The following is a 20,109-nucleotide window of genomic DNA, read 5'->3' as shown; positions in this document are numbered from 1 at the left end:
CACCGTAGTCATCGCAGATTTGTTCCAGATAAGGATAGGCTATTTCCTGGAGACGTAGCTTTTATTTACACTTTAATCAATAGTTCCAGTACGTGACTCAGCTCACAAGTGCTAATACCATATACATTTTACCGATTTAAAAACTTTTCTTATACTTGTCAATGTTTCGTGGAACTTATCTTGTTACAGCTAACAACATTTCCTGGTGCGGTCGGATAACGCCTTGAACCGTAAAAATCTTTTCAGCCAATTTCGATTTGTAGAATAATGTTGTTTAATTCGATTCCCGAATTATTAACTCAACGAAAATAAACTGATATTATTTCTAGGAAAACTGAAAACGCTTTTGTCCGTTTAAAGTTAACATCTCTTGGGCATCTCTTTAAAGGTATATTTATAGACTGTTACAAAAAAACGACGTCATATATGGATATACATATGATCAGTGCACGCCACACACGATTTATATATGGGGTTGAAAAATGCCGGAATTAATGGTTCAAAGGTGTGGCGACAGATATGGAAAAACTACAAAGACAAATTACTTTTATGATGTGAAGACCTTTTCTAAATGTTCTGCATGACTACGTGACGTTAAACGCTCCAAACTGTGTGTTCATGTGCTTAGTCATTGGGTTCGACGTGTATAGAAATCAAGCCTTTGACGTCACGATTTTCCAAACCACGAATTGTATTGTTTCAGCAATTCGGAGTGCTGAATACCTTTTGGAGTCGCGTGGCTATAAAATGAGTGCATTTCCAAAGCGGAGCCAAACAGCTCGGAGACTCGAGAGAAGAGGAACTTAAAGATAGCTGGCTGAGAAGAAGTTGAACCTTCGTGCGAAAAGACAAGAAGAGTGAACTTTGAGAAAAAAAAAATGGCTTTGCCCTTCACAAGAACTTTGGACAACACGAAGAAACTTAAGGTGGACATATTTCCTTGTTAGCAAACGTTTCAAATGCAACACGAACGATAAGAACTTCTTTGGAGTTTAGCCACTAAAGCTACTATGATATGTTACGCTAACAGAATTTTTTTCAACTTTAACTTTTCTGATCTGAACTCAAATTTTCAGTAATTCTCCTAAAGTGTCGTAGATGGTAATGCTCTATCAGTTCTCTCCATTTTTTGGATCGAGAATGCCAGATTATGTTAGAGGAAATTAGTCATTGATCAGAGCTCCTAACCAATATCAGTTTCGTTATCATCTGAAGGCTTTTCAAATAGCCTTTTGTTTTGAACTTTATGTACTATCAGTTTAATTTTTCCTTCTGTTTTCAGAGCCCACACAAAGCCCCTCGTATTCTCATAATTGGTGGTGGAGTTGTGGGAATGACCAGCGCTCTTCAACTATTGAATAAAGGGTAAGTGTGTTTTTCCTAAAACTGAATTTAGAGACTGGGAAATCGGTGAACTCTTCAAGAACACATAAGTAGAATTCAACGTTCAGTTATCTAATGACTTTAAAACTTAATAATGTTTGTGGATGAAATTGTAGAAAAGATCGGTGACCCTAAAAACACAGAGCCGGCTGGCATTTGAAAACAAAAATCGTGTTGATCGTCTCAAAACCGGTAAACCCAACATATTATTCCGGTTGCTAGGAATTTTCCGCGGAATGGTAGGCGGAACTAACTTGTGAGAATTAAAAGCGAATGAAACTTCCTTGACATGTTTTCATTACTAAGCATTTTTCCTTGTTGCATGAACTGAGTATGTGGCCTTGGAGCAGAACCAAAATGTTTGTTCTCAGTTTTAAGGGAAACGTACACTAAAGCAGGAAAAACGAGAGCTTCCTTGACACGTACGTCGTTTAACGGTTTTCTCAGAAATGACCGCAAAACAACTAAATCAAATACAAGGCAATCACAATTGTTCATCCTGGAACGTAACTCTTTTAGTTCTGAAACACTGCTTTTCATATGTCTCCCGGCCGAAATGCATACCCGCGCCAAAATAGGAGACACTCGCGAGCGCACCAACATTTTAGGTTTTCCGCTCGCGCGTGGTGACTCAAGTCCTGACACGCAGCCATTGTCACTGTCAGCGGTTTTAATTTTGCTTTCTTTTTTCTCCCGTTTCTGTCAATGCTGCCTATGATAACTATGTCTTGAAAACCAACTCCATGAGTGTTTACTGAAGTGTTTATTCTCTGATTTTTTCCAGATACAAAGTTACAGTAGTAGCAAAGGAGTATGCCTCTCCAGTCGCTTCTGGTAAATGCATCACGTCCGAAATCGCCGGCGCTTTGTGGGAATGGCCGCCTGCGGTGTGTGGACGACACACAGACGAAAAGTCCCTGGAGAGATCCAAGGTGTGGTGTATGGACAGCTATGCTAAGTTCATGGAGTTGGCCATGAAGCCTAAGCAAACTGGAGCCTACCTCAGACAATCTGTGTTCTACTTCAAGGACAAGGTTTGTGTCAATTTACCAAATCTTTCTGACTAAATTGAACCGGAAGTCTTGGTGGACCATTCTCCGTCTTCCCTAAGAAACTAATAATTATAGGTTTGTGGCTGGATTTTTCTTGAAAATAAGCAGTTTTAATGTTAATACGCTGTTGTGTCTTATAGGTTGAAGATCTTCCAAGCCAGGTGGACAAAATGAACGAGCTTTGTCATTTGCCAGGATTTCGTCACGACGCCAAACTTATCGAAGAAACTGGTAAGTCTCATAATTTTCAATTGTTCTTTGTCAACAGTTCACGTTTATCCTCGTTCCGTCAGTCCATAGTTAGTCATAACTAGAATCAGTCTGAGCGAAATTTCTAGTAATCTCGACTTGCCGTTTGGTTTTGAGTTTTTCAAGATAATTTTTATTATTTTTCTCGAATGATGATCTCGGAACCGCAACGAATAACCTTGAAGACATAAATTGTGCCTGTCGGGCAAGACAGAGCATTTATACCGCTATAACGAGGAATGTGTTTATAAAAGATCGTTTCGTTTTCTGTCTCTCAGCTGTGAACACAGACACTGGTGTAGTGGACGCCTACCAACACATGGCTCCAATGGTTGACACAGTCGTGTACATGCAATGGCTTTACAAACAGTGTAAAGACAAGGGCTGTCGCTTTGTGCACGATGAAATTAAAGGACTGCTGAGATACCAGGCAGAGAACTTGAAAAGGAAATACAAGGCGCAGTTGATCTTCAACTGCTCAGGACTCAGCGCCAAAGAACTGGCTGGAGATGAAGATGTATATCCACTGAGAGGTAACTAAAAGCTCTTTGTCGTTTTCAAGTTTGACTCATTACTTGATGAAAGCTAAGAGCCTCAAAACACATATCTCAACTTTCATGAGAGCATGGCTTCTTGTATGTAATCATTTGTATCGATATTCAAGCAAATCACTGTTATATTTTCTTTTGGTAACGCACCCTAAGAGAAGGTGTCTGAAGTAATAATTCTGACCATAGCTTGCTGTTTTTTTAGGCGTGATCCTCAAAGTGAAAAATGACGGTAGCCTGATGCCCAAGCTTAATCATTCCATGTGCATCTCTCTGATCGACGACATTGACGAATCCAAGAAAGAAGGACAAAGCTTTGTGTTCATCCTACCGAGAGGTGAGGACAAACTTTGGCTGGGCGGCATGGTACAACCCAACCAGTGGGACAGAAATCTCACGCTGGATTATCCACCAATCAGAAGAATGTTTGAGAAAGTTAAGGAATTCTACCCTCCTCTCCGTAACTATGGAGACGAGCACGTGGAAGAGGTGCTGGTAGGACTTCGACCCGCCCGTAAAGGCAACGTTCGTCTGGAGTGGGATCCAATATGTCCGTCTATTCTACATAACTATGGACACGGGGGCTCGGGCGTGACTTTCTCGTGGGGCTGTGCTATTGAAGCCAGTGCAATGGTGGATCGTGTTCTTAAAAGACCGCAGATTTATCTTTCAAAACTTTGAACGTCTTTTATGTATCATTTGCCGGTTGAGCCTGTAGCGCTGTTTAGCTTAATGGATTTTCTTTGGCATTACTTTAGGACTGTGAAATGTTTGTTAGGATGTATGAGAGATTCAGTGGAAAACGTAACGTTAAATTAGGGACTAACATTTTGACTCGAGATATTTTTTTGACTCCAAGCGTTTGCGTTTGTGTTTGTGTTGCGCAAAAAATAAAAGAGCAAAGGAAAGAAAGGAAAAGAAAAGAAGCGGAAAAAACATAGATTCGTAAGCTACGTTAATGTGGAAATTCAATTCTTAATGAAGTTTAATTTAATGTTCACAAAGTGTTTATAGCAACAAATAATAACATTGTGTAAATAAGATATATATTTTTGTAATTATTTTTTCGGGCGTTTTTCTTGGCCCAAACCATTGCTGGGCAAAACTATTGCATCAGAAAAATCATGGATTTATATCAATGTTTCAATAAAAGTAGCTATGATCTTTTGTCCATTGCCATATTAGTCGAACTATTTGGTCAACTAAGTTGATAGCTGAGTTGATTCAAAATCAAGATATTTCATCTTTTGAGATCATTTCGTTTATTCTTATGACCCGTATGTTTAATAAAGAAGTCATATTGTAAGGAGAAATTATACGCTGATCATTATTGGCAAAGAAGGCAAATGGGAAGTGACAGACCGTTACATTTGGTAAAGATGGCGTTAATGAATGGAAATCAAATGAATCTGTCTGTAATTCCTCGAAATCAAAGAATCGTTTAGTTTGGAAAGACAACTGTAGGGTGCTATGTACCTCACCGTAGTCATCGCAGATTTGTTTCAGATAAGGATAGGCTATTTCCTGGAGACGTAGCTTTTATTTACATTTTAATCAATAGTTCCAGTACGTGACTCAGCTCACAAACGCTAATACCGCGTGCGTTTTACAGATTTAAAAACTTATTTATACTTGTCAATGTTTCGTGGAACTTATCTCGTTACAGCTAAAAACATTTCCTGGTGCGGTCAGATAACGCCTTGACCGGTAAACATCATTTCAGCCCATTTTGAACACTTTGTAGAATAATGTTGTTTAATTCGATTCCCGAATTATAAACTCAACGAAAATAAACTGATATTATTTCTAGGAAAACTGAAAACGCTTTTGTTCGTTAACGTCTCTTTAAAGGTATATTTATAGACTGTTACAAAAAAAAGAGACATCATATATGGATATCATAAGAGTAGTGCACGCCACACAGATTCATATATGGAGTTGAAAAATGCCGGAATTAATGGTTCAAAGGTGTGACAAAAGGTACGGAAAAACTACAAAGACAAATTACTTTTATGATGTGAAGACCTTTTCTTAAACGGTCTGCGTGACTACGTGACGTTAAACGCTCCAAACTGTGTGTTCATGTGCTTAGTCATTGAATAAAGAAATCAAGTATTGGACGTCACGATTTCCCAAACCAGGAATGGTATTGTTTCAGCAATTCGGGATGCTGAATACCTGTTTGGGTCAGGTTGCGTAGCTATAAAATTGGTGCATTTCCAAAGCGGAGCGAAACAGCCCGGAGACTCGAGAGAAGAGGAACTAAAAGATAGCTGGCTGAGAAGAAGTTGAACCTTCGTGCGAAAAGACAAGCACCCGAAACTTATAGAAAAAATGGCTTTGCAGTTCACAAGAAGTTTGGACAACACGAATAAACTTAAGGTAGACATATTTCCTTGTTAGCAAACGTTTCAAATACAACACGAACGGTAAGAACCTCTTTGAAGTTTAGCCACTGAAGCTGCTAGTTACGGTAACTTTTAACATTTTTGACCTAAACTGAAATTTTAATTCTCCGAAAGTGTAGTAGATGGTAATGCCCTATTATTCTTTCCATTTTTTGGATCGAGAATGCCAGATTATGTTAGAGGAAATTAGTCATTGATCAGAGCTCTTAACCAATATCAGTTTCGTTACCATCTAAAGGCTTTTGTTTTGAACTTTATGTACAGTATCAGTTTAATTTTTCCTTCTGTTTTCAGGGCCCACACAAAGCCCCTCGTATTCTCATAATTGGTGGTGGAGTTGTGGGAATGACCAGCGCTCTTCAACTTTTGAACAAAGGGTAAGTATATTTTTCCAAAACTGCATTTGGAGACCATAAGTATATAAGTTGAATTCAACGTACAGTTATCTAATTAGTTTTTAACTTAATAATGTATGTGGATGAAATTGTAGAAAAGATCGGTGACCCTAAAAACACAGAGTTGGCATTTGAAAACAAAAATCGTGTTGATCGTCTCAAAACCGGTAAGGCCAACATATTATTCCGGTTGTTAGGAATTTTCCGCAGAATGGTTGGCGGAACTAACTAGTGAGAATTAAAAGCGAATGAAACTTCCTTGACATGCTTTCATTACTAGGCAAATTTTTTCCCCAATTCATTGCATGAACTGCGTATGTGGCCTTGGAGCAGAACCAAAATGTTTGTTCTCGGTTTCCAGAGAAACGTTGACTAAAGCAGGAAAAATGAGAGCTTCCTCAGTGATACGCACGTCGTTTAACGGTTTTCTCAGAAATGACCGCAAAACAATTAAATCAAATACAAGGCAATCACATTTGTTTAGACTGGAACGTAACTGCTTTGAGTTCTGAAAAACTGTTTTTATATGTCTCCGAAATGCATACCCGCGCCAAAATAGGAGACACTCACGAGCGCACCAACAGTTTAGGTGATCCGCTCCCGCTTGGTGACTCAAGTCTACACGCAGCGATTGTCATCGGTTTTAATTTTGCTTTCCTTTCTCTCCCGTTTCTGTCAATGCTGCCCGTGATAACTATGTCTTGAAAACCAACTCCATGAGTGTTTACTGAAGTGTTTACTCTCTGATTTTTTCCCAGATACAAAGTTACTGTGGTAGCAAAGGAGTATGCCTCTCCAGTCGCTTCTGGTAAATGCGTCACGTCCGAGATCGCCGGCGCTTTGTGGGAATGGCCGCCTGCAGTGTGTGGACGACACACAGACGAAAAGTCCCTGGAGAGATCCAAGGTGTGGTGTATGGACAGCTATGCTAAGTTCATGGAGTTGGCCATGAAGCCTAAGCAAACTGGAGCCTACCTTAGACAATCTGTATTCTACTTCAAGGACAAGGTTTGTGTCGATTTACCAAATCTTTCTGACTAAATTAAACCGGAAGCCTTGGTGGACCATTCTCCGTGTTCCCTGAGAAACCACTTAGTCTAGGTTTGTGGCTGGATTTTTCTTGGAAATAAACAGTTTTAACGTTAATACGCCGTTGTGTCTTATAGGTTAAAGATCTTCCAAGCCAGGTGGACAAAATGAACGAGCTTTGTCATTTGCCAGGATTTCGTCACGATGCCAAACTCATCGAAGAAACTGGTAAGTCTCATAAGTTTCAATTGTTCTTTGTCAATAGTTCACGTTTACCCTCGTTCCGTCAGTCCATAGTTAGTCATAACTAGGATCAGTCTGAGCGAAATTTTTAGTAATCTCGACTAGCCGTTTGGTTTTCAGTTTTTCAAAATAATTTTTATTATTTTTTCCGAATGATGATTTCGGAACAGCAACAAATAATCTTGTACCCATAAATTATGCCTGTAGGGTAAGACTGAGCATTTATACCGCTATAACAAGGAATGTATTTATAACAAATCATTTTCTTTTCTTTCTCTCAGCTGTGAACACAGACACTGGTGTAGTGGACGCCTATCAACACATGGCTCCAATGGTTGACACAGTCATGTACATGCAATGGCTTTACAAACAGTGTAAAGACAAGGGCTGTCGCTTTGTGCACGATGAAATTAAAGGACTGCTGAGAGACCAAGCAGAGAACTTGAAAAGGAAATACAAAGCTCAGTTGATCTTCAACTGCTCAGGACTCAGCTCCAAAGAACTGGCTGGAGATGAAGATGTGTATCCACTGAGAGGTAACTAAAAGCTCTTTGACGTATTCAGTTTTGACTCATGATTTGATGAAAGTTAAGAGCCCCAAAACACGTACCTCAACTTCCATTAGGGCATGGCTTCTTGCATGTGATCATTTGTATCGATATTCAAGCAAATCACTGTTATATTTTCTTTTGGTAACGCACCCTAAGAGAAGGTGTCTGAAGTAATAATTCTGACCATAGCTTGCTGTTTTTTTTTAGGCGTGATCCTTAAAGTGAAAAATGACGGTAGCCTGATGCCCAAGCTCAATCATTCCATGTGCATCTCTCTGATCGACGACATTGACGAATCCAAAAAAGAAGGACAAAGCTTTGTGTTCATCCTACCGAGAGGTGAAGACAAACTATGGCTGGGTGGCATGGTACAACCCAACCAGTGGGACAGAAATCTCACGCTGGATTATCCACCAATCAGAAGAATGTTTGAGAAAGTTAAGGAATTCTATCCTCTCCTCCGTAACTATGGAGACGAACACGTGGAAGAGGTGCTGGTAGGACTTCGACCCGCTCGTAAAGGCAACGTTCGTCTGGAGTGGGATCCAATATGTCCGTCTATTCTGCACAACTATGGACACGGGGGCTCGGGCGTAACTTTCTCGTGGGGCTGTGCTATTGAAGCCAGTGCAATGGTGGATTGTGTTCTTAAAAGACCGCAGATTTATCTTTCAAAGCTTTGAACGTCTTTTATGTATCATTTGCCGGTTGAGCCTGTAGCGCTGTTCAGCTTAATGGATTTTCTTTTGCATTACTTTAGGACTGTGAAATGTTTGGTAGGATGTGTGAGATATTCAGTAGAAGACGTAACATTAAATTAGGGACTAACATTTTGACTCGAGATATTTTTTTGTCTCCAAGCGTTTGCGTTTGTGTTGCGCAAAAAATAAAAGAACAAAGGAAAGAAAGGAAAAGAAAAGAAGCGGAAAAAACATAGATTCGTAAGCTACGTTAATGTGGAAATTTAATTATTAATGAAGTTTAATTTAATGTTCAGAAAGTGTTTATAGCAAGAAATAATAACATTGTGTAAATAAGATATATACTTTTGTAGTTATTTTTTCGGGCGTTTTTCTTGGCCCGAACCATTGCTGGGCAAAACTATTGCATCAGAAAAATTCATGGATTTATATTAATGTTTCAATAAAAGTAGCTATGATCTTTTGTCCATAGCCATATTAGTCTAATTATTGTGTTGTTTTATTGTTGCCCGGTAAACAGAGCTCTGGCAAAGCAGCACTCAGTGATTTAGTTCAGAGGGCATAAGTTTTCTATATGGAAATAGTTGATTAATAAACATATATTTTTGATATGTTTTAAGCTTGCATTTATGTTGATGTTCCTGCCGGGATTAATGATCAGTAGTCTTGAATAAGGGATGTTCCCTTTAAACCTCGGTATTAAGATGTACTATACTATCCTCACCCCTTTCCAAATGTTCCTTATCGAACTATTTGGGAGAAGTTGATTCAAAATCAATATTTTTCATCTTTTGAGATCATTTCGTTTATTCTTATGACCCGTATGTTTAATAAAGAAGTCATATTGTAAGGAGAAATTATACGCTGATCATTATTGGCAAAGAAGGCAAATGGGGTAAACAATAACTCGTGAAATTCTACTCCCTGTGGCCCTTGGGGCTTTCCTGCTAGCAGAGCGTTTCTTTCTGGGAAGTGACAGACCGTTACATTTGGTAAAGACGGCGTAAATCAATGGAAATCAAATGAATCTGTCTGTAATTCCTCGAAATCAAAGAATCGTTTAGTTTGGAAAGACAACTGTAGGGTGCTATGTACCTCACCGTAGTCATCGCAGATTTGTTCCAGATAAGGATAGGCTATTTCCTAAAGAAGTAGCTTTTATTTACATTTTAATCAATAGTTCCAGTACGTGACTCAGCTCACAAACGCTTATACCACGTGCGTTTTACAGATTTAAAAACTTATTTATACTTGTCAATGTTTCGAGGAACTTATCTCGTTACAGCTAAAAACATTTCCTGGTGCGGTCAGATAACGCCTTGACCGGTAAACATCATTTCAGCCAATTTTGAACAATTTGTAGAATAATCTTGTTTTATGCAATTCCCGAATTATAAACTCAACGAAAATAAACTGATATTATTTCTAGGAAAACTGAAAACGCTTTTGTCCGTTTAAAGTTAACATCTCTTTAAAGGTATATTTATAGACAGTTACAAAAAAACGACATCATATATGGATATACATATGACCAGTGCACGCCATACACCATTTATATATGGGGTTGAAAATGCCGGAATTAATGTTTCAAAGGTGTGGCGACAGGTACGAAAAAACTCAAAAGACAAATTACTTTTATGATGTGAAGACCTTTCTTAAACGGTCTGCGTGACTACGTGATGTTAAACGCTCCAAACTGTGTGTTTATGTGCTTAGTCATTGAATAAAGAAATCAAGTATTGGACGTCACGATTTCCCAAACCAGGAATGGTATTGTTTCAGCAATTCGGGATGCTGAATACCTGTTTGGGTCAGGTTGCGTAGCTATAAAATTGGTGCATTTCCAAAGCGGAGCCAAAAAGCTCGGAGATTCGAGAGGGGAGAAACTAAAAGATCGGCTGGCTGAGAATAAGTTAAACCTTCGTGCGAAAAGACAAGTAATGAACTTTTAGAAAAAATGGCTTTGCAGTTCACAAGAACTTTGGACAACACGAATAAACTTAAGGTAGACATATTTCCTTGTTAGCAAACGTTTCAAATGCAACACGAACGGTAAGAACCTCTTAGGAGTTTAGCCACTGAAACTGTTGTGATATGATACGCTAACAGAATTTTTTTAGCCTTTTAACTTTTCTGACTTGAACTCAAATTTTAATTCTCCTAAAGTGTAGTAGATGGTAATGCCCTACCTGTATTATTATATCCATTTTTTGGATCGAGAATGCAAACAACGAGGAATGAAAGCTGGTCGGATGCATGGCGCGCTTTCTTATGTTATCTCTGAGTAGCTTCTACTAACTTAATAGATTGCAATATAAGGCAAGTCTTTTATACATTTTAATCTCAACTGAAACGGATCGAAATTTGAATAATTGTTTTTCACAAACAAAACTTGTTCCCACATGAGTCACCAATTTGGCGTCGTTCGGAATTTTACAACTTTTTTTGGCCTTAAATTCACTTCGCTAGGTAAAACGCAGCCAGTAGTGTATTTTTTCACCTACTATGAATACCACACATTAAATATAACAGGAACTGGTGTTGCTCGGCTCAAGCAGAGTTCTTAGATTTTTGTTCCTTTACCGTAAATAGGCTAGCGGCGCATGAATAGAATTTTTTTATCCGACTGCCATTGTCAATATTATCTCACCTTCGCACATCTAAAAGTTTGATTGACAGCACCTATTTCAACGAAGCGAACACGACGCGAACTCGAAACAACGAAGCCAGTTACCTGTTACTCCCGTGGGAACAAGTCAACCACCTTTATGCCTCATCTTGCAAATTTTGGCACCGTAAGTACGTGTCGCGAAAGACAATAGAATTGATGGCGATGGCCAGATTATGTTAGAGGAAATTAGTCATTGATCAGAGCTCTTCACCAATATCAGTTTCGTTATCATCTAAAGGCTTTTCAAATAGCCTTTTGTTTTGAACTTTATGTACTATCAGTTTAATTTTTCCTTCTGTTTTTAGAGCCCACACAAAGCCTCTCGTATTCTCATAATTGGTGGTGGAGTTGTGGGAATGACCAGCGCTCTTCAACTTTTGAACAAAGGGTAAGTATATTTTTCCTAAAACTGAATTTGGAGACCATAAGTATATAAGTTGAATTCAACGTTCAGTTATCTAATTAGTTTTTAACTTAATAATGTATGTGGATGAAATTGTAGAAAAGGTCGGTGACCCTAAAAACACAGAGTTGGCATTTGAAAACAAACATGCTGATCGTCTCAAAACCGGTAAGGCCAACATATTATTCCGGTTGTTAGGAATTTTCCGCAGAATGGTTGGCGGAACTAACTAGTGAGAATTAAAAGCGAATGAAACTTCCTTGACATGCTTTCATTACTAAGCAATTTTTTTCCCAATTCATTGCATGAACTGCGTATGTGGCCTTGGAGCAGAACCAAAATGTTTGTTCTCGGTTTCCAGAGAAACGTTGACTAAAGCAGGAAAAATGAGAGCTTCCTCAGTGATACGCACGTCGTTTAACGGTTTTCTCAGAAATGACCGCAAAACAATTAAATCAAATACAAGGCAATCACATTTGTTTAGACTGGAACGTAACTGCTTTGAGTTCTGAAAAACTGTTTTTATATGTCTCCGAAATGCATACCCGCGCCAAAATAGGAGACACTCACGAGCGCACCAACAGTTTAGGTGATCCGCTCCCGCTTGGTGACTCAAGTCTACACGCAGCGATTGTCATCGGTTTTAATTTTGCTTTCCTTTCTCTCCCGTTTCTGTCAATGCTGCCCGTGATAACTATGTCTTGAAAACCAACTCCATGAGTGTTTACTGAAGTGTTTACTCTCTGATTTTTTTCCCAGATACAAAGTTACTGTAGTAGCAAAGGAGTATGCCTCTCCAGTCGCTTCTGGTAAATGCATCACGTCCGAGATCGCCGGCGCTTTGTGGGAATGGCCGCCTGCAGTGTGTGGACGACACACAGACGAAAAGTCCCTGGAGAGATCCAAGGTGTGGTGTATGGACAGCTATGCTAAGTTCATGGAGTTGGCCATGAAGCCTAAGCAAACTGGAGCCTACCTTAGACAATCTGTGTTCTACTTCAAGGACAAGGTTTGTGTCGATTTACCAAATCTTTCTGACTAAATTAAACCGGAAGCCTTGGTGGACCATTCTCCGTGTTCCCTGAGAAACCACTTAGTCTAGGTTTGTGGCTGGATTTTTCTTGGAAATAAACAGTTTTAACGTTAATACGCCGTTGTGTCTTATAGGTTAAAGATCTTCCAAGCCAGGTGGACAAAATGAACGAGCTTTGTCATTTGCCAGGATTTCGTCATGATGCCAAACTCATCGAAGAAACTGGTAAGTCTCATAAGTTTCAATTGTTCTTTGTCAATAGTTCACGTTTACCCTCGTTCCGTCAGTCCATAGTTAGTCATAACTAGAATCAGTCTGAGCGAAATTTTTAGTAATCTCGACTAGCCGTTTGGTTTTCAGTTTTTCAAGATAATTTTTATTATTTTTTCCGAATGATGATTTCGGAACAGCAACAAATAATCTTGTACTCACAAATTATGCCTGTAGGGTAAGACTGAGCATTTATACCGCTATAACAAGGAATGTATTTATAACAAATCATTTTCTTTTCTTTCTCTCAGCTGTGAACACAGACACTGGTGTAGTGGACGCCTATCAACACATGGCTCCAATGGTTGACACAGTCGTGTACATGCAATGGCTTTACAAACAGTGTAAAGACAAGGGCTGTCGCTTTGTGCACGATGAAATTAAAGGACTGCTGAGAGACCAAGCAGAGAACTTGAAAAGGAAATACAAAGCGCAGTTGATCTTCAACTGCTCAGGACTCAGCGCCAAAGAACTGGCTGGAGATGAAGATGTATATCCACTGAGAGGTAACTAAAAGCTCTTTGATGTATTCAGTTTTGACTCATGATTTGATGAAAGTTAAGAGCCCCAAAACACGTACCTCAACCTCCATTAGAGCATGGCTTCCTGCATGTAATCATTTGTATCGATATTCAAGCAAATCACTGTTATATTTTCTTTTGGTAACGCACCCTAAGAGAAGGTGTCTGAAGTAATAATTCTGACCATAGCTTGCTGTTTTTTCAGGCGTGATCCTTAAAGTGAAAAATGATGGTAGCCTGATGCCCAAGCTTAATCATTCCATGTGCATCTCTCTGATCGACGACATTGACGAATCCAAAAAAGAAGGACAAAGCTTTGTGTTCATCCTACCGAGAGGTGAAGACAAACTTTGGCTGGGCGGCATGGTACAACCCAACCAGTGGGACAGAAATCTCACGCTGGATTATCCACCAATCAGAAGAATGTTTGAGAAAGTTAAGGAGTTCTACCCTCCCCTCCGTAACTATGGAGACGAACACGTGGAAGAGGTGCTGGTGGGACTTCGACCCGCTCGTAAAGGCAACGGTCGTCTGGAGTGGGATCCAATATGTCCGTCTATTCTGCACAACTATGGACACGGGGGCTCGGACGTGACTTTCTCGTGGGGCTGTGCTATTGAAGCCAGTGCAATGGTGGATCGTGTTCTTAAAAGACCGCAGATGTATCTTTCAAAACTTTGAACTTTTCACGTTTCTTTTGTCTCATGAGATTATAGTGCTGTTTAGCTTAATAGAATTTGTTTTGCAGTGCTGTGGGACTGTGTACGTAAAATTTCCATTGTGATGTGTGAGTAAAACTGTAAAGACTGGAAAATTTTAAATTGAGGAGTAACATTTTGACTGGAGATATCTGTTTTGTCTCTAAGCTTATTTCGGCCGACTGATGTGTTGCTCGAAAACAAAGGAATGGAAAAAGAGAAAAAAACACAAAAGAAACAAAGTATAAAGTTGTAACCTACGTAAATGTGAAATTATTTCTTAATGAAGTTTTGGCTAATATTCACGAAATATTGTTGGCAAAAAACCGCAGCAACATTGCGTAAATCAATTTATTTGAATCTGTAAATATTCAATAAAGAAAATTTTTTATGTTTAAGCTTGTTTTTATTTGATGTTCAGCCCTATTTTTCAAGAAATTGAACTCTATGTTGCGTTAATATGGGTTTATTTTTTTCAATGAATGAATGGATAATTTATGTTGTGTGTAAGATAGCCTGTGGATAGCGTTTTTCGGGGTATGTTATTGGTTACTTAAACTGCGAATGGATACCATGTGCTGGTTCATTCTGCCAAATTATCCGACAGCCTTGTTCAGTTTCTTCGCCAATTTGTCAAAAACAAGGAGCATACTTGGGCCAGAGTTTATATGAAAATAACTATTTTCCTCACTGGGTAAAGCTCTGAAAGACTTGGTCCTCGAGAATAAGGTAGGTCAAAATTATATCTTACCGGGTAAGCTTTTTCAGACTTTATTGTAATTTTTGTGGGTTTTCGAGGGAATAGTGTTGTCTAATTTTTGATCGAATTTTAACGCCATACAAACTCTTATATTACGTTTTGGTTATCTAGAGTTGTACTTGACCATTTTATCGGGAAAACGTTTCAACAAGAAAATTTAAGGTCATAAAGAAATGCCGTGACAAATTTGAATGTTTGGTCTACGAAATGCTGTGGATCAAGAACAAAAGACCGAAACTGAACACGCAAGCGGATTCCATTCGCGCGAAACTCTTTACCTGAATGCTTTCATGCTAATTTATTTTCTCACTTTCAATACCTATAAATATGCGTTTCCGTTATTTCCATTTTTACTCATTTGACAATGACGATATGAAGTCGTCGAAAACCAACGTTACTTAAAGAATTTATTTCCTCACTTTGAAACGAAAACAAGGTCTTTTTGTCGCCGTATGCAGTGTTACGTCTGTCTGAGAGCGATTCTGTAGCCGCGTGGCTCGACGCGTCGAAGTGTAGCGCGCGCGAGTTCAGTTACCGACTGGACTTGTGCTTTGCTTCACGAGTTATATTTGTGTTGGTTAAGTTGGAAAATCAATCATTTGACGTGAAAAATGTCATGGTACGGTAAAAGGCAAAGCGAAGTGTGCTGAGTGTTAGTTGAGGCCAAGGAAGAACTGGTGCTCCAGCAAGATCTTGTGCCAGTTTAAGAAGAAGACTTCATAGATTGATTTTGTTTTTCAAGGCTTTAAACGGCTTGATTGACTGGAATTTCAAGTGTCATAGGTATTAAGACACTCACAATTACAATACTCGAAGAAGAGACAACATTTGTTAACCCCAATCACGTTTTTCTTGGGGCCAAAACCATTTTATTTTATATCGGTCAAGCCGCTCTTGACTGGAACCAGTCTAGGGGTATCGAATGGTCCCATTCAATTTATGAGTGCTCGCAAAATTTGGCCTTCGCTCGAATTGCTCGCAAAAATTACACGGGTGCTCGCTTGCTCGCAAATTTTTTGCAAATGCTCGCATGCTCGCATTCTGACTCACGTGAAGCCACGTGACGTAATTTGGCACCAAGCAGCCGGCCCAATTCGCTGTAAGATGATGGAACTGGTTGAACCGCCCTAGCTTTGGACCTTTTTTTTTGAGATGTCAGCCAGATTATTAGCTATTACTTGGCGCGAAACAACGTATCCTATAATAAAAGAGAGCTTACAGCTAGCGGAAAATTTACTAAGTACTCGAAGTGCTCACTGCTCGCCTTCTGTATTTTTCTAAAGAGCTCGCTGCTCGTAAGAAAAATTTGACAACTGCTCGTGCTCGCAAAAATAAACACACTGCTCGCATGCTCGCAAATGCTCCCAAAGACCATTCGATACCCCTCAGTCTTATCTGATGAAGTTAAAAATATTTCTGACCTTTTAGCTTTTAAAAGACACATCAGGAGTGTTTTTTGAATTTTCCAATTTGAATTCTTAATTCTTAATGCTTTCAATTCTTAGCCCACTTGTTTCACTGTTTAGGTATGAAAACCACATTTGTGACGTGGGCTCCCTGCTAAAATGTCTTTATTTATTTGAATCACGTTTCAAATTTCTGCAGTAAAATTTTTGCAAGCAAAATGCACGGGATGAATTAAAAAAAAAAAAACGAGGATGGATACAAGCTGAAATTTTTTGTTGTGTAGAATATTGTACGGTTATCGAGAGCCGTGTATATTTAATTAGTTTTGTGTGTAGTATCAACACACAGACAAAAAATACAACGACTATGTAGTTTAAGATCCACTCGAATCCTTCCCATTTTTAACTCCAACTTCGAAGCTAAAAGGCTCCCAGTTGTTAGCGTATTTTATTGTTAGAGTATTTGGACAAGAGTCAATGGAATGTGGTGCATGAGACAATATTAAACACTGGCACATTTGACAATTGATTTTTCATGCATAACAATTGATTGGGCGAAGGCGGTAAGGGTTTTAAAACAATAAAATTTTCTGAAATTATCATAAACTGGATTTGCATACCCGTACAGAACTGACTCAGGCCGGAACACCACAGTCTGGATGCCGTAGCGGGAGAAAGGATTTGAAAGCTGGAACTTCAGTGAGTATTTGTGCATTTACTATAAATACATCTTAGTTTGAGGGAATTTTGGGATCACATTTCATCGCATACACGTGAGCAGACGCTCTGCGACCTTGGCAATAGATTTAGAAAGTCGTTGATTAATTTCGCTGGTGAAGACTTGTCCCGGCACCAACGATGCCAGTGCAAACGCAAGCACCAGAGTCTGCTATTCGGATGGTATCTCTCGATGGCAAATCCTTCCTTGGTATGATTTCATAAACCCTCCGAATTCCTCTGTTTGAGCCACCAAATTGTCCTTTAGGCGTCTTCGATAGGTGATTCCTCTGCTTTAAACTCCTCGAATTCGGCCACTCTCTCAGGCCGACGTTTCAGGGGCAAAAATGATAAGCAGAAAATTGATCCTCGCTTCACGACCAGGTAATAATGTTGTCTTATAGATCGGACTCCCCCCCCCCCCCCCGTTTGTATGTAGAGAAAATGAGGGGACATAAGCATTAGCAGCATATATAAGCACGGGCACGAGAAGTTCAACTTTTTAAAGACTAAGTAAAACATTACTCTAATGCTTTGTTATTGTCAATTGGGTTGAATGCTTTACCGAGGAAAACGGTTTATTGGAGATAACTTTAACACAGCGAATGACACTGAATCGAAGTTTGGGAGATGTTTAAAAGGTCTTATCATCCTTAATTATTTTGGGGCAAAATAACGTGTGCTGTAGATCACGTGATCATGTGACACGTCAGGTGATCATTTTCCTGGAAAAGCAAATATTGGACGAGTTTGTGACGGCTTTGAGGAAATACCAAACAAAAACGCTTTTCTACAGACTGCAAGCAGTTGCACTTTTATCCTCAGCTCACGCACGCAAAGTAACAGTCAAATTATGCAAATTTGAAAACCCCAGATGGAGCGCACTCGTACACGTTGGATGAGTTTCTTGTCTAACTGCGCTGTTCCACAATCAGGCTTGGATTGAGCTGTCCTTTGTAGTTTAGCCTACGTGGCAGGCGCCTAAAAAATCTATAGGGCGCGTAACTGAAAAGAAGGTGGAGCGCGAGGGAGGGAGCCACGTGTCTCTCTCTCGCGCGCGTGGCTCGGACTCCCTATAGTTTTTATGTGCCTGTTACGCAGGCTATTGCAGTTGGGTATCACGTTCCAGCTGATCAATAGACGTCATTGCTGGTAGAACTCTATACCTTCTCCCTTGTGGTTGGTCCCACTGAGCAGCAGCCGCTGTCATGCAAACTTGTTTTCCTTGTTATCGATGTGGCCGGTGTTCAGTCCCTGAGTGCCAGTGAGGGCTTGCTTTGGCTGGTAAATCTCGGCAATAATACCGAGGTAAATGGAGAGAGAGGACCAATACCTGGCAGTTGAGCCTGTACGAAATTAAATTGTCAGCTTTACTGCCAACCATTCCTTTTGTTGTTTTTACCAATAATTAGATGGCCTGTTTGCAGGCTACGCCGAGGCAGACTCCGTCATAAGAGAACGAGACAACCCGTTGTAACTTTTAGACCTTTGTCAGTGGGTCGAAAGCAAAAGGTTTCTGGTTAACTGAACACGGACCAACTTTCCAGATTTGGCAGCAACAAATTCCAGAACAAATAATACAAAAACGAGCAAGGCTAATTTCATGGTCAGGGAAAAATAAAAGGCCGTGCCTTTCGAAATATTGGAAAAATATATTTCACTGACCGTGAATTCAGCCTTGCTCTATCATGATATTACTTGAGGAAAGGAAAGCCGAACGCGAAGGAGTGGCGGAAATCACGGCTACAGGGTACCTCTCCCGCTGCAGAATAGGCGGATCAATTTAAACTGATTTATCTAGCAATCACTGAGAGGCTGACAAAACAAAAGATATTTTTTGGGGCAAAAGAAAACTAAAATTTACAAGCCTTCTATATATGACCGATTAGTCATCCTTTTACAAAAGCAATATTAGGTGATGATAAACTTTTGCCATGAAGCATAAAACGCGTTCTGTATCCTTTTCTCATACGCCCAAGGGCTCTACTACCAAGATCCCGATGCAGGTTAGGTTCATGTTAGCTCATGTTCATTATTTTTTTAAGGTATAAGCACTATCAAATTTGGGTCATTTTAAAATTAAAAATATTGGTTCAAAATGCCTTAGAAAGATGTCGATTCTTTAAATAATGCGTCCTTTATACATTGCAAATTTGAAAATTCACCTGTTTTCTTCGCAGCAGACCCCCTGAAGGGGCTATCAGGTTAAACATTAACTTACCCTGAGAAAGAGAATCACCCGCAACTCACCTCACGTTTTACTGTATATTTTAGTGTTAACGAAAAAAAAATTTTTTTCTTAAAACTGACGAGTCTCCGTGTTCCGGCAAAAATAGCAACCGAAAAACTTCTCGTGTACGCAGAAAAAAGACTTTTGTTGAAGTCACCGAGGAAAACTTGCTAAACCGGATTTACAATTTTAAAATACACCGGCTAAAAAAAGTTGCCCATGTTCAGTAAACGGTCAAATATCAAATATAAACCGTCAGAGGAACTGAGTTGTTCAACTTTTTATACGCGAACAACTAACACGTGTGGAAAACTTTGTTGCCGAGTTACAGTGTTTATTTATTTATTAATTTTTTTTTCAGCCATACCACCGAGTGGCTGTTACGACCTCAAGGGGCGCTTTGGGAATTGGGCCCGGGGGGGTACTCCTCGGGATTCTTGGTGGGGGTGTGCCGCCCGGGTCTTCAAATCCCGACCCTATTTCAGACCTAAACATACCATTTTCCACACCCGTTTTCAGTCCTGACCTTTAAAATTCATACCCGTTTTCAGACCTGATAATTATGCATCAGTGCCGAACGGAAGTTGACGCAAGGAGTAAAAGTAAGCTGGAATGACATAGTTTATCTATTTCTTTTTCTCGCTATCAGTTAGTCGTTCCAGTTACGTACTGAGAAGAAAAATATGTTTGTAAGCTTTCGTAAATGTTCCCGGCACCAAAAACCCGACCCGATTTCAGACCGTAATTATCAAAATCTTCAGACTAAAACGGCTCAAAAGGGGCGGCACATACCTATATACCTTATATAGGGGAGTACCCCCCCCCCCCCCCCCCCGGGGAA

General features: G+C 39.6%; 3 protein-coding genes across 3 annotated transcripts; all 3 read left to right on the top strand.

The window, feature by feature from the left end:
• The first annotated feature begins 516 nt into the window (after window positions 1-516).
• LOC146466002 (uncharacterized) lies at window positions 517-4,422 on the top strand. The gene is made up of 6 exons (XM_085127774.1): window positions 517-926; window positions 1,283-1,365; window positions 2,168-2,417; window positions 2,576-2,666; window positions 2,963-3,217; window positions 3,438-4,422. Exons 1-6 carry the CDS (start codon window positions 879-881, stop codon window positions 3,911-3,913), a joined length of 1,203 nt encoding a protein of 400 aa, XP_084983900.1. The 5' UTR covers window positions 517-878; the 3' UTR covers window positions 3,914-4,422.
• Window positions 4,423-5,418: 996 nt separating this feature from the next.
• LOC146466001 (uncharacterized) lies at window positions 5,419-8,899 on the top strand. Its single transcript, XM_085127773.1, has 6 exons — window positions 5,419-5,614; window positions 5,935-6,017; window positions 6,794-7,043; window positions 7,202-7,292; window positions 7,589-7,843; window positions 8,066-8,899. The coding sequence occupies exons 1-6, from the start codon at window positions 5,567-5,569 to the stop codon at window positions 8,539-8,541; spliced, it is 1,203 nt and encodes a 400-aa protein (XP_084983899.1). The 5' UTR covers window positions 5,419-5,566; the 3' UTR covers window positions 8,542-8,899.
• Window positions 8,900-10,176: 1,277 nt separating this feature from the next.
• Window positions 10,177-14,545, top strand: LOC146466000 (uncharacterized). Its single transcript, XM_085127772.1, has 6 exons — window positions 10,177-10,564; window positions 11,536-11,618; window positions 12,393-12,642; window positions 12,801-12,891; window positions 13,188-13,442; window positions 13,663-14,545. The coding sequence occupies exons 1-6, from the start codon at window positions 10,517-10,519 to the stop codon at window positions 14,136-14,138; spliced, it is 1,203 nt and encodes a 400-aa protein (XP_084983898.1). The 5' UTR covers window positions 10,177-10,516; the 3' UTR covers window positions 14,139-14,545.
• Window positions 14,546-20,109: the final 5,564 nt, after the last annotated feature.

Source organism: Pavona decussata, unplaced genomic scaffold, assembly GCF_977016875.1.
Source record: "Pavona decussata unplaced genomic scaffold, jaPavDecu1.1 SCAFFOLD_154, whole genome shotgun sequence".
Lineage (NCBI taxonomy): Eukaryota > Metazoa > Cnidaria > Anthozoa > Scleractinia > Agariciidae > Pavona > Pavona decussata.
This window is presented reverse-complemented; position numbering and strand designations above follow the sequence as displayed.